General features: G+C 40.8%; 1 protein-coding gene across 7 annotated transcripts in view; it reads left to right on the forward strand.

Annotated features, from left to right (window-relative positions):
- Positions 1-12,991, forward strand: part of upf3a (UPF3A regulator of nonsense mediated mRNA decay) — a 101,553-nt gene that overhangs the window by 79,509 nt on the left and 9,053 nt on the right. For all 7 annotated transcript variants that reach the window (XM_068033778.1, XM_068033775.1, XM_068033773.1 and 4 more), the window contains one exon: positions 1,428-1,737. In XM_068033778.1, the coding sequence (XP_067889879.1) occupies positions 1,428-1,737 (310 nt within the window). The remainder of the gene's footprint in view (positions 1-1,427; positions 1,738-12,991) is intronic.

Below are 12,991 nucleotides of genomic sequence, written 5' to 3' on the forward strand. Positions count from 1 at the left end.
TTCTGGAATTGAAAGCTAGTCTCAGTAATGGTGCCATGAAACTCATCAATTGTCATAAAAACACGTGGTTCACTAGTGTCCATTAGGGAAGGAAATCTGCCGTCCTTACCTGATTTGGCCAACATGTGACTCCAGACCCACAGCAATGTGGTTGACTCTTAACTGCCCTCTGAAATGGCCTAGCAAGCCGCTCTGTTGTCAAGGGCAATTATGGATGGGCAACAAATGTTGGCCTTGCAAGCGATGCCCACATGAAAGAATTTTTTTTTTTAAAGTAATGCTTTCATTTGTTAACCTATAAAAATAATCTGAAAACTACTGCAGTTATTTTTTGAGGACCTCCTTTGCAATTGTGCTGTTAGAATAAACAATTTAGCATTACAGGCATGATTACATATATAGCACAATAGAATATGATTATGATTTCAACATTTTAAAGCAAACTGGAAAATGCAGTGAAGTTTTCTTTATTACCAAAAAGTAAAATTTTTATTTTGATTGATTGCTTTTTCCTCTACCACTTTCTCAATATCGTACTACTTTCTCAATGTTTGTTTTACAGAATAGCAATATAAATGTTATACGTTTTCATTTACTTTAATTTAAAAGGTTTTACTCAGAGCCCTGATTTGATTTGGACAATAGCTGTAGATACTTTCACTACCAAAAACACATAGATGTAAGAGTTAATGAGACAATTTGCAGATAATTTAGCCCTGTAAAGGAGATGAACAGATGACGGATAACATTTATTTTATAAATATAAAACAAAAAATTGCTACAATTATAAAATTACTAGAATTTTTTTGTTTACTTGCAACTAATCTGGAAATGACTGTTAATGTCAACAGAGTGATCTGAAAGACAACAAACCACATTAGAGTGTTATCATAAAATGCTAAACCATTAACAATTAGCCTGCAACAGTTAGTAATAATCTATCGTCTTTCAATTTAAAATTGAAAGTAATTGACCTGAAATAAAGAATAAGCAATTTGTAGCTCCTAGAGCTACTTTTTATAGAACCTTGGGGGATAATTTTAATTTTAGGAGCTGTTGTAAAATGGGAGCTATTCACCCAATTTTTCTTTCCACAGAAGTCAATTAATTCATTAATCAGTCTATTATTGTTATGGTTACAGTATAGCATTGTATTATAATTTATACAGAGGCATCTTTAGTTTTCTCACTTATGCCATAAATTGCTCACAATGCTGAAGCTTCACCTTGTTATAGAACTAGGTTCTGGTGAAAAATATCCTTCAGAATTTTAATATCGTATAGCTACTTTGTATCGATTGGGCTGTGTAACAAATGATCAAAATACTCTAAGATTTGCTAACTACCTTAATAGAATTATTAAAAATATATGCTATTGTAGGCAACCATGCAAAAAGACTAACTTTCTAATTTTTTTTTTTACATAGACCACCAAACGATAGTGATAGAGAACGTAGGGAGAGGGAACGGGAAAGAAGATTAAGGGAAAAAGAACGAGAACGAGAGCGACAGAGGCGACGTGAGGATGAGCGCAGAAAGCAAAAAGAGCGTTATGAAGTAGAGAGAGCTATGAGAACAAAAGAAGAAGAAACAAAAAGAGGGAAGGAACATGGACAAGAAAGAGAAAAAAAGGGAGACAGCCTGAGCTACATGTTCAGCACTGAGAAAATAGACAAACTGGGTAAAGAAGACAAAAATGATGACATGGGATCTAAAAGGGAGCGGATAAGGAATAAGGTACCTGTCACCATTTTTTCAAGCTACTATGGTGTTGGCAACATTAATTGGAGTGGATATTCAAGCCCCATGTTCTAAAACACTGAAAATTAACTACGCACATAAAATTAGACGTCAGATGTTTTTTGAAGCATGGACAAAATCTAGCATTAAACAGGTATTGTGTTGTACTTTTTCAATACACTGTATCTTTTTAAAGTACTACATTAAAATTATTCTTATTTAAGAGAGGGCAAAAAATTATTTTCTTCAAATGTTTCTTTTTGTTTTACTATGTTCAGTTTATTTTAAAACATTGATTTAAAAATTGATAGTCTTCCAGAAATGGAGTCATCATTTCAAAAGTTAATAAAAAAAACTCAAACAAATTTCCAAGTAGCAGTTTGTGAAGGTTCATGCCTGTTGAAAGATTTATTTTACTTCAGAGAAATTGACAGAAAGGAGCAGAGTCAAGTCCTTTTGTCCCAATGCCACTGAAATTTCTGATGTCAAGCTTCATGAAGTCAGCACTTTCAGGAAGATTTATTAAAATAATCATCCTCTGAAAAATGTTTGGTAATAGCAAGTGTTCAAAACATAACATTTTTTAAATAAAACAGTTGCATTTTAACTAGGACTTTTAAGTTTTTTTTGTTATAAGCAAGAAAGCCTCATTGTTTTTGGTACATGGATTTAGAGAACTGATGAAGGAAGTGACATATTTCTTGAAAGATTTTGTAATTGCACAAAGGTCGCCTCGATCATCTTTCTTAACCATGTACTTGATACCACAGGGGGGTTGGAAAGATAGTTCCATATTTATATCAACAGAATTCTAAGTTATTTCATTTATTTTTACATTACACTTTCAAGAGGTGCTTTTTTGAAGAATTATTCCAGAAGAAATACAAACATTGAGAAAAACATGGCTTTCAAATAGGCTGTGCCATTAAACAAATTTCTAAAACTCAAAAAAACTATAAACCAAACTAAATTAGAATTTGAAGGAAATGAAGAATCAATCAGAAAAGTTACAAAAGTAGTCTCAGAAAAAAAACTAGTTAATACAGCAATGAAAAAGAAGCTAGTGTGAGTGGAGCCTTAGTATGCACTCTGTCATACTCTTTAAGGCATTCTGTTTTTACACAGCTAACCAGGTTCATGTCAATACTTAGTCTAAATATGAATAGGTTTATGTGAATTCACTTTTTAAAGTTAACGAGTAACTGCCGCAGGTTTTCTGAGTACCTTAATTTGCACATTAATTTTTTAACTAAATTTGGCATAATTTAAATTCAATTTTGCTTTTTCTTTTGGCTGCAAAAATCTTTCTATTGTAGTGTGATTTTCAGAGTAGGGAAATTGGCTGCCATCTCCCAATTACTCCTGTATTTCACAGCGGGGCATTATTTTCATTATATTATCTGGTCCACAATAAACAGAAAAAAAAGTTTAAGTGGAAGACCCCATATGCGAGGACAGGAGCGGTTAGAAAAGGTACCAGACACTTCTGTGTGTGCCATAATACATAAGAATTACAAATTAATTTGATTCAAAATGTTTGGAAACCCCATAGCTTGTTTAGAACAGTGAGCATGGATTCAGGAAAGAGAGGTTGTGTCTTTTGAAGCTACTACTAACATGGCGCATAAGACAAATGCAGTTGGTATTACATTATTTGTAATTTTAGAAAACTTTTGATTAGTGGCTATGATAGAGTCATGGAACAGAGGACAAATTATGGTGATGGATAGAGTATTGACTTAGACATGGGAATACAGGGTAACTATTTTTGGTCAGACAATTGTCTGACACTGTAGAAACCCATCACCATGTTTAAAAGTCTTCAAAACAAGCGAATAAGGATTATTGTATTATACATTCAAGAGCAAGGAATCATAGGTAGTACTTAAGTCTGTAATCTCAGATATTTAGTGCTATTGTCAGAGATGACTCATTGCAATACCTTACTGGTGTTCTATTCAATTCTCACAGTAAGAGATGCAACTAGGCTGAGCCCTGGAGACTTCCAGGTCATACACATCAGAGGATAGGCCCTCAGTCTGGGATTGCAATGGTAACTGATTTTGACAGCCATTTCTGAGTCCTTTGAAAAGAAGGCAGGCCTCTTGATTGACTGAAGACCTCTGTTCAATTGTTTGGTGGGCAGGAATGACATCTTACAGACTAGTAGTAGCGGTTCTTAGTAAGGGGCAGTTAGACAGAATGTCTATCAACTTTATAGCCAGCAGCTGCCTGTGTTTTAAACCTGTCTATGTTTTTAACCAGGAAAATTTCAGCTAGTAAGTGGCCTTCTGTTTTAGGATCCATGTTTAGAGAGAAAGCAAGTTCTGTTTTTATTGTTTTGTATATCGAGGAGTGTATTGAACATTATAGTGCACTGCATCATTTGTTGGTTTGAAGCCTGTGTCTTAAATTAGTAAGAGTATTTATCTAGTCCATCAACCATAAAGAGAGGAGAATTCAAAAGAAGCATGTGATACCTTCCAGTAGTCCGTATAAGGAATAAGGGTTCTCTATTAAGATATAAAAACAAGAAATGCTGGAACCACTCAGCAGGTCTGGCAGCATCTGTGAAAAGAGAAGCAGAGTTAACGTTTCGGGTCAGTGACCCTTCTTCGGAACTCTATTAAGAGTTCCCTTATTAAGGGTTCTCTATTAAGATCATGCTGCAATTTATTTAGATATTGGACAGAAACAAATATGTCTTGAATTGCAGGAATGACCAGTGATGCTGAAAAAGAAGTATCTAGTGTAAAAATCTAAAAACTGTGACACAAAGTAGAACTGTTTAAACATTTTTTAGCCACACATAGCAACTTTTTTCATGCTGGTAAAAGTGTGGTGAGTGTGCAATTCAATGGTGTTCCATTTCTGGCTTTTTATATCAGATATTTCTCTTGGGTTCAACAGCATAAGCGAGTCTGTACTTCCTTTGTCTTCCGAATAAAAGTAGCAAATCCAGAGATAAGTAGATAACTTTTGCCACTGTATTCTAGCTTACTGGAAGCACCATGGCCATGAAATTCAGCCCCATAGCGCCTGGTTTTTCAGTGCCATGGGTGTTGTTTTGCCTCCAAAATGGTGTCTGCAGTGCACATGCCTCCTGGTGCTGGTCACGCCAGGCACCATTTTAGGGACAGTGTAGCAGCGCACAGGGGGCATTCACCGGAAGTATGCAGAGTAGGCAGATCGTGATGTCAATCAGTTTGTAACGCTGATTTGATGCCAGCAATGCCATTTCGGAGCTCAATATTCCAGCTAACGTCATATCGTAAAACATGCATAGTTGAATACACTTTCAGCAGCAGAAAGTAACCCCACCAGAGATATTTAAAGGGATCATTACTTTCAGGTTAGTTGCTGATTGATTTCGACTGGCTCTTTCTGCACAGCAGAAGTGTTTGGTGGTTTGCAGAGTTGTTTAAAGTTGCTGAACTCTACAGGGAGAGGTGTGGCATGTGCTGAAGGACTTTGTCCTGACTTCAAAGATTCTGCATAAGCCACCTGCTGTCAGACATTGGTGCAGTAGTTTGTATTCCCCTTGGATTATAGCATGACATGGAGAATGAGCAGAGGAGACACGGAGCAGGACAAGTTGCACTAAGGAGGGGGAAGAAGGGCTTTCAGCTGAAGGCCATATCCACCCAGAGTGTTCAAGGAGCACTTCCCCCTACCAGGATCTCATCGAGGAACAGCATGTCAGACATTTCCACTTCACTAAGGAGGTCCTCACTGAAATCTGCTACCTGCTGCAGACACAACAACCTCAGAGCAGGGCAAGGACCACATTGCCAGTGGCTTTGAAGGTGGCCATGAATGTTTAGGCATCTGGCTCCGTCTAGGCTGGACCAGGCGATATTTGCAACATCTCCCAATTCGCTGTCCACTATTACATAAGGGATGTCACTGAGGCTCTGTATTCCAAGAGAGCTGAATACATTTCATTCTCTTGCCAAAGAGAAGCAGATGGAGTGAGCTCATGGCTTTTAGGATTGCTGGCTTCCCCACGGTGCAGGGTGCCACTGACCTCACACGCTTTGCTCCCTGGGTGACATATGTTAACTCTGACATGTAACTCCAGAAGGGATTCCACTCTCTTGTCATCCAGCTGGCATGCAACCATACACAGCGTATCATGCTCGGTATCCTGGCAGCAGTCATGATGCCTTCACTCTGCAGCAGTCTGCTGTAATCTGCATTTGAAACACTGTGACAACAGTGTGGCCACTGGGTGACGAGGGCTATCCACTGGACATGGGACCCATGACTCCAGTGCACAACCCATGCACATGTGGGCAGTATGCATATAATGAAAGCTATGCTGCCACACAAAATGTGATCGAACAAACCATTTTGGTGCTTAAACAACGACTCCACAGCTGGGACTGCTCTTTAGGAGCCCTGCTATATTTGGCAGACCACATGCCAAGATTTGTGGTGGTCTGCTGCATGCAGCACAACCTTACCATCATGAGGGCACAGCCCTTGACACCAGCTATACGGCAACAGCTGAGGAAGAGGAAGGGAGGAGGCAACGAACACATCCCCTTTCAGACCAGGTTGTCCGTTATTGAGTCATCTGACTGCAATACCAGTGAACGCAACTCCATTTCCTCATTCACCGACAACGCAAACCTCACCTTTCCTCTGTTGCTGGCCATCACAGCATCTTCTTGGCCCCAGGACTAAAATAAAAGCAACCCCACACACAAAAAATTCCAAACTAAATTTATAAGTCAAACCATGCCATATTGCATACAAAAATTAACTAATCACCCTTGTGAATTCCATTAGTGCCTATCTTCCATGTGCCTGCCCTAGTGCTCCTGTGCAATGCTACCCCAGTGGCTGCAGCTTAGATGGTGGAAAGCTTCTACCTTTCAGTAGCGAAGACTGCAGATGGCCTTACAGGACAACCTTGAGAGCTCTGGCCCTAGAAGGCCAGCTTCACACTGCACCTTGGCATGGGCTAGCTGGCTGACAGGCAATAGTGAGGGCACTTGCAGAGTGGCACTGTTAGGAGTTCAAATGCTGTCATTCTGAGAGAGAACAGCAGGTTTGGACTCCATGGAACCACTGCCACTCCCCCAGGATGGCACCTCAGCAGTCCTAGCAATGTGTTGGAGCATCTATTGCTGGATTGCTGTGACACCCTGCAAGCCCCTTTGAATACTGGTATCTGCTGCTATGATGGCAGCAGTATCAGTTTGCGTGTCATAGAGTCATACAGCACAGAAACAAGCCCTTCGACCCATCGTGTCTGTGCCGGCCAGCAAGCACCTAACTAATCCCATTTTCCAGCATTTGGCCCATAGCCCTGTATGCTATGGCATTTCAAGTGCTCATCTAAATACTTCTTAAATGTTGTGAGGGTTCCTGCCTCTACCATCCGTCAGGTAGTGGGTTCCAAATTCTAACCACGCTCTGGGTGAAAAGTTTTTCCTCAAATCCCCTCTAAACCTCCTGCCCCTTACCTTAAATCTATGCCCCCTGGTTATTGACCCCTCCACTAAGGGGAAAAGGTTTTTCCTATCTATGCCCCTCATAACTTTGTATACCTCAATCAGGTCCCCCTTCAGCCTGCTCTGCTCTTTAAGGAAAACAACCCTAGCCTTTTCAGTCTCTCTTCATTGCTGAAATGCTCCAGCCCAGGCAACATCCTGATGAATCTCCTCTACACCCTCTCCAATGCAATCGCATACTTCCTATAGTGTGGTGCCCAGAACTGTACACAGTACTCCAGCAGTGGCCTAACTAGCGTTTTATACAGCTCCACCATAACCTCCCTGCTCTTGTATTCTATGCCTCAGCTAATAAAGGCAAGTATCCCATATGCCTTCCTAACCACCTTATCTACCTGTGCTGCTGCCTTAAGTGATCTATGGACAAGTACACCAAGGCCCCTCTGACCCTCTATACTTCCTAGGGTCCTATCATCCATTGTATATTCCCTTGCCTTGTTAGTCCTCCCAAAATGTATCACCTTACACTTCTCAGGATTAAATTCCATTTGCCACTGCTCTGCCCATCTTACCAGCCCATCTATTTCATCCTGCAATCTAAGGCTTTCCTCCTCACTATTTACGACACCACCAATTTTCATGTCATCTGCGAATTTACTGATCATACCTCCTATATTCACATCTAAATCATTAATGTACACTACAAACAGCAAGGGACCCAGCACCCGATCCCTATGGTACACCACTGGTCACAGGTTCCACTCGCAAAAACAACCCTTGACCGTCACCCTCTGCCTCCTGCCACTAAGCCAATTTTGGATCTAATTTGCCAAATTGCCTTGGATCCCATGGGCTGTTAGCTTCTTTACCAATCCCCCATGCGGGACCTTATCAAAAGCCTTACTGAAGTTCATGTAGACTACATCAACTGCTTTACCCTCGTCTAAACATCTAGTCACCGCCTCGAAAAACTCAATCAAGTTAGTTAGACACGATCTCCCCGACAAAGCCATGCTGACTATCCCTGCCTCTCCAAGTGGAGATTCATCCTGTCCCTCAGAATTTTTTCCAATAGTTTCCCTACCACTGATAGACTCACCGGCCTGTAATTACCTGGTTTATCCCTGCTACCCTTCTTGAATAATGGTACTACATTTGCTGTCCTCCAATCCTCTGGTACCTCCCCTGTGGCCAGAGAGGATTTGAAAATTTGTGTCAGAGCCCCTGTTATCTCCTCCCTTGCCTCACATAACAGCCTGGGAAACATCTCATCTGGCCCTGGGGGTTTATCCACTTTTAAGCCCGCTAAAACAGCTAATACTTCCTCACTTTCAATGCTAATATGTTCAAGTATATCACAATCCCCCTCCCCTATATCATAATCCCTCTGATCTCTACATCTACATCGTCCTTCTCCATAGTGAACACAGATGAAAGGTAATCATCTAAAACCTCGCCTACGTCCTCCGGCTCTACACACAGATTGCCACTTTGGTCCCTAATGGGCCCTACTCTTTCCCTGGTTATCCTCTTGCCCTTAATATACTTATAAAACGCCTTGGGATTTTCCTTTATCTTGTCCGCCAGTGTTTTTTCATGTCCCTCTTCGCTCTCCTAATTACTTTGTCAGCATGCTGAGCTTGCATGGCTTCAGTCTGAGCTTCCATTGCAGCACCCAGGTGTTGTGTGGCTTCTGCTTGTGCTGTGATGGAAGCTGAGACATCATTCATCAGATGCTGCAACATAGATGGGTCCCCAAATGTTCTCATGCTGTTGGCCGCCACCTCCATGCTGGAGAGGATGGGCTCCAAGCTCTGAGCAAAGTCTTGTACCGAGTTGGCTCCAAGGCAGGTAAGGGATAAGATCTTATGAGGTGCATGACAGTTACTATGAGGGAATTGATTACTGTTGAGGCCCTGCTAGGTCAGAAGCAAGCTATTGTGATAACACTTTACAAAAAGAGCTATCAATATGGAGCCAGGCAAAAACACACGCATTAGCTTAGCATTAATACCAGGCAAAATAGTGGAATTGATTATCTTGGTAAACTTGAAGATTACATGCATGAGTTTGACAGCCACCGTGGTTTATGAAGGATAGGATTCTGCCTGAATATCCTGAGATATTTTTGAGTAAGTGGCACCTGAAGTAGACTGTTTATAGCCTTACAGCATACGCTATCTATACTTCCAAAAAAAGCTTTAAATTCTGCATGAATGCTGCTATTTAAGTTTAATGCAAAGGGAATTTGAGGTAATGCCGAAGGGTAAGTAGAAATTGTATGAAGTGTAGGGAAAACAAGTGCTTACAAGTGAATTAATGATGGGGTAGAGAAATTGTTGAGTGGAGTGCCCCAGCACATTGTACTTTAGACCCGTAGGTGGAAAAATTAATCATTGTACCCTTTGTTTGGGTAGAAAATGGGTGCAAAAGGACCATTTTCATGTTGCAACATTCCTGACAGTTTGCACCTGCACCTGCCACTATATTGAAAAAGGCAATTTTGCAGGTGTCCCTACCATTTACCTTAAGCAGATGCTGACCATTGCATATGCAAATCCAGGGCCTAATGCCTGTTTGAGGATCCTTACTAGAAATTTATGTGGAGCAGAACAGGCGCTGTTTCAATTCCAAATGCAGCCTAACCTTAAATGGACTGCTGAATGCCCCAACAAAATTGTATTTTTAAAATACTTTTATGTGGAGTGCTGCTGCAGCCCCCCTCCTATTTGCCGCCCCACCCTGACAGCCCACGATTTACTTGAAGCCCACTGCTGGCGAGGCAGGCACCCCAAATTGATCCCGTGGTGTTGCAGTTGTATCCCGCCTCCCACAATTTCATTTCTCTTTCCTTTTATTTCTCATTTACCAATTTTCTCAACTTTCTTACGTCATTTTGCTTCTACACCAAGTTTCTGTGGCTGAAGGGCTTTCAGCTGACTTCTTTGGTCTCACTGAAGGGCATCCTTCTCTCTCCACTTTGTTGCCCGCTTTCTATAGGTACTTTCATTTCTCTGCAGACTCCTATATAATTCAGCCAAAGCCAGAGCTCAGGATCTCTGGCATTCATGAGTCCCTGCCTCATTCTTCCCTTGCAAATCGGGCTCTCACATGGATTGTTTCTTGCTGTGTTCCTATCCTAGTTCTGCCACTCGGCCTCTCAGTTTCTCTCACTCCTCACTTGTACCCGCAGTTTGTACTGAGCTGGGTTTTTCTCCATATACTCCCATTGCATTTTCTTTCTGTCCTGTCAAGCCTTTGATGCTTCTGCTTTTCATCTTTTTTCCCTTGTGCAAACTTCCCACTCTTGATTTCCTGCACTCCAACACATAGGCAGGTATAAAAGCAAAATACTGCAGATGCTGGAAATACTCAGCAGGTCAGGCAGCAACTGTGGAGAGAGAAACAAAGTTAATGTTTCAGGTCTGTGACCTTTCATCAGTTCGGACCTGAAACGTTAACTCTACTTCTTTCTCCACAGATGCTGCCTGGCCTGATGAGTATTTCCAGCACCCAGCACTTTCTATTTTTTTATTGCATAGACAGGTATCATGGGTTCCAGTTTTTTCTCATACTGGCTTTCCCTCCACTAAAATGTGTGCACAGCTGCTGTCAGTTCACAAGGTAAGAACTAGAATGGTGTACAATTGTTCCAGTTCACTTTAATCCATGTGATGAACGTTGGTTAGTACTTTCTTGTTTGTCCAGTGTGGTGTTTGCATCACTGTGAGGAGGCAGCCAAATATCTACGAAATAGAGTTATATAAAATAAAATAAAGTATTTAAAAGTGTGAACCAGTAGCAGATGAAATTCAATATTGATTTAAGTGTATAGTACACATGGGCAACATATTCTTTGGTGTTAAGTTAACTAATGGTGAAGTTAATAGAGACCAAAGAGTAGACATAGCTCTTAATTTGTCCAATAACTGTGGAGCAACAATTCGCATAACAAAGAGAATGCAAAGCTATATAGCCAGTTCAGTGACTAACAAGTCAGAGGGTGGCATGTTAAAACTAGTGTTCTGGTTATGTTGTGCTTTGAGTACTGTGTTCAGATTTGGTCATAGTTGACATTCAAGCCCTGGGAAGAATCATGAGGCTAATACCTTATGTCAGAGAAATGAGCTCTGACGAAAAACTGTAAATGCTTGAGCTATTCAGCTTTGAAAAGAGGTGGCTAAAAAGGGGTATCAAAAATACATTCCAATGAAGGATTAAAGTGCTAATAGCAGCTTCACAATAACTGCTTATTTTCTGTAAAAGGTTAATAATCGCACCCAAATAATTTTCCTTTTTTAATGGGCATCTGTTGTGTACTGGTGTTTCCTGTTCCATTGTACATTACCTCTCATTTATCCACATTCAAGTCCATTTGACTTTCCTTCGCTTATTTCATCGCTTAACCATTAATTGGACATGGCCATTCTTCCTTTTGCTAGTCACGACTACACAGCTTTGTGTCATCAAAACTTTTTATAGTTTTATCACAAACTCCCTCTCATACATCTTCTATGAACAGTATAAGCAGCAGAGGCCAAGAATAAAACCTATTCATTATTCTAGTTACTTTCCTCCTCCCCTTCCAACAAAAACTTTCATTTACATAGCACCTTTAATATGTCAAATGTCCTCAGAAGCAGGAGAAATGAAAATGAACGCTGATCTAGGAAGGAGAAAATTCGAATGGGTGACTGAAGTCTAGGTGAAAGATAAAAATAAAAATAGAAAACACGCGGCAGGTCAGGTAGCAAATGTGCAAAAGGAAACAGTTAACATTTCAGGTCAATGACTTTTCATCAGAACTGGAAGATGTTCGAGATGTTTTAAAGTAAGTGCAAAGTTGGTGAAAGTATGTGATAGGGTGAAGAGCAGGAGTGATAAAATGACAAAAGGGATGGTGGTGCAAGGCAAAAGAGGATGGTAATGGGACAAATAAAGAAGTAAAAAATGGGTCCAGTGGAAGTGTAAATGTTTACAGCAGATTAGCAAATGGAAGAGGGAAGCATGGAAAATATGTTAAATTGGAAAAGACTCCTGTGGCCCGAGAGGGTGGTGGAGAAAGGTGGGTAGACCCTAGAGGAGCGGACCACCCCACTAGCCCTGTACTGATAGTGGATTCCTCAACCCAAGCACCAACCTACACCACCTCCACTCCATGGCCCTGGTGCAGCCACCCTACATGACCAGGCTGGGAGGAGTTTGCACAAGGCAAGGTAGTTACCAGGAGTGAAGAACGAGGCATTTTTGACTACTGCTGCAGGGCTTCAGCAACTGGTCCTATGCTAAAAATTCCAAGGGAGATGAAAAGAGACTTATAAAAAGCACTTTTCCAATTTATCATATTGAAAATTTGGCAGCTCTCGGGGATGTTAAGGCAGTCAGGAAAGCTGTGACTTGATACAAGTATTGACAATATTTTATGTCATTATTTAAAATAGTATTAAATTAGGGATGCAGTATGGGGCAATGAGGAAAGATTGTAAGAAGATTTTTCAATGAATTACCACATGTAAGTGAGCTGTCCTGACAAAGAGGGTTGAAGAAAATAGAGCAGGGAGGCTGCTACTGAATCCATGTGCATAGAATCAACCACAAAGATCTTCCTTCCCCCTTTGATACAGATGCTGGTCACCTGCCCATTACCTGTTCTGGCACATATTAAAGATGGTGGGACATAAGACTAGCCAATTTCCTCTGTTCCCACCTCAGTGCCACTAGAAGAAGGAGACAGTCTTTTGGATGAGATATTAAACTGAGGCCTGGTCTTTCCTTTCAGGTATACCTAA

Source organism: Heterodontus francisci, chromosome 6, assembly GCF_036365525.1.
Source record: "Heterodontus francisci isolate sHetFra1 chromosome 6, sHetFra1.hap1, whole genome shotgun sequence".
Lineage (NCBI taxonomy): Eukaryota > Metazoa > Chordata > Chondrichthyes > Heterodontiformes > Heterodontidae > Heterodontus > Heterodontus francisci.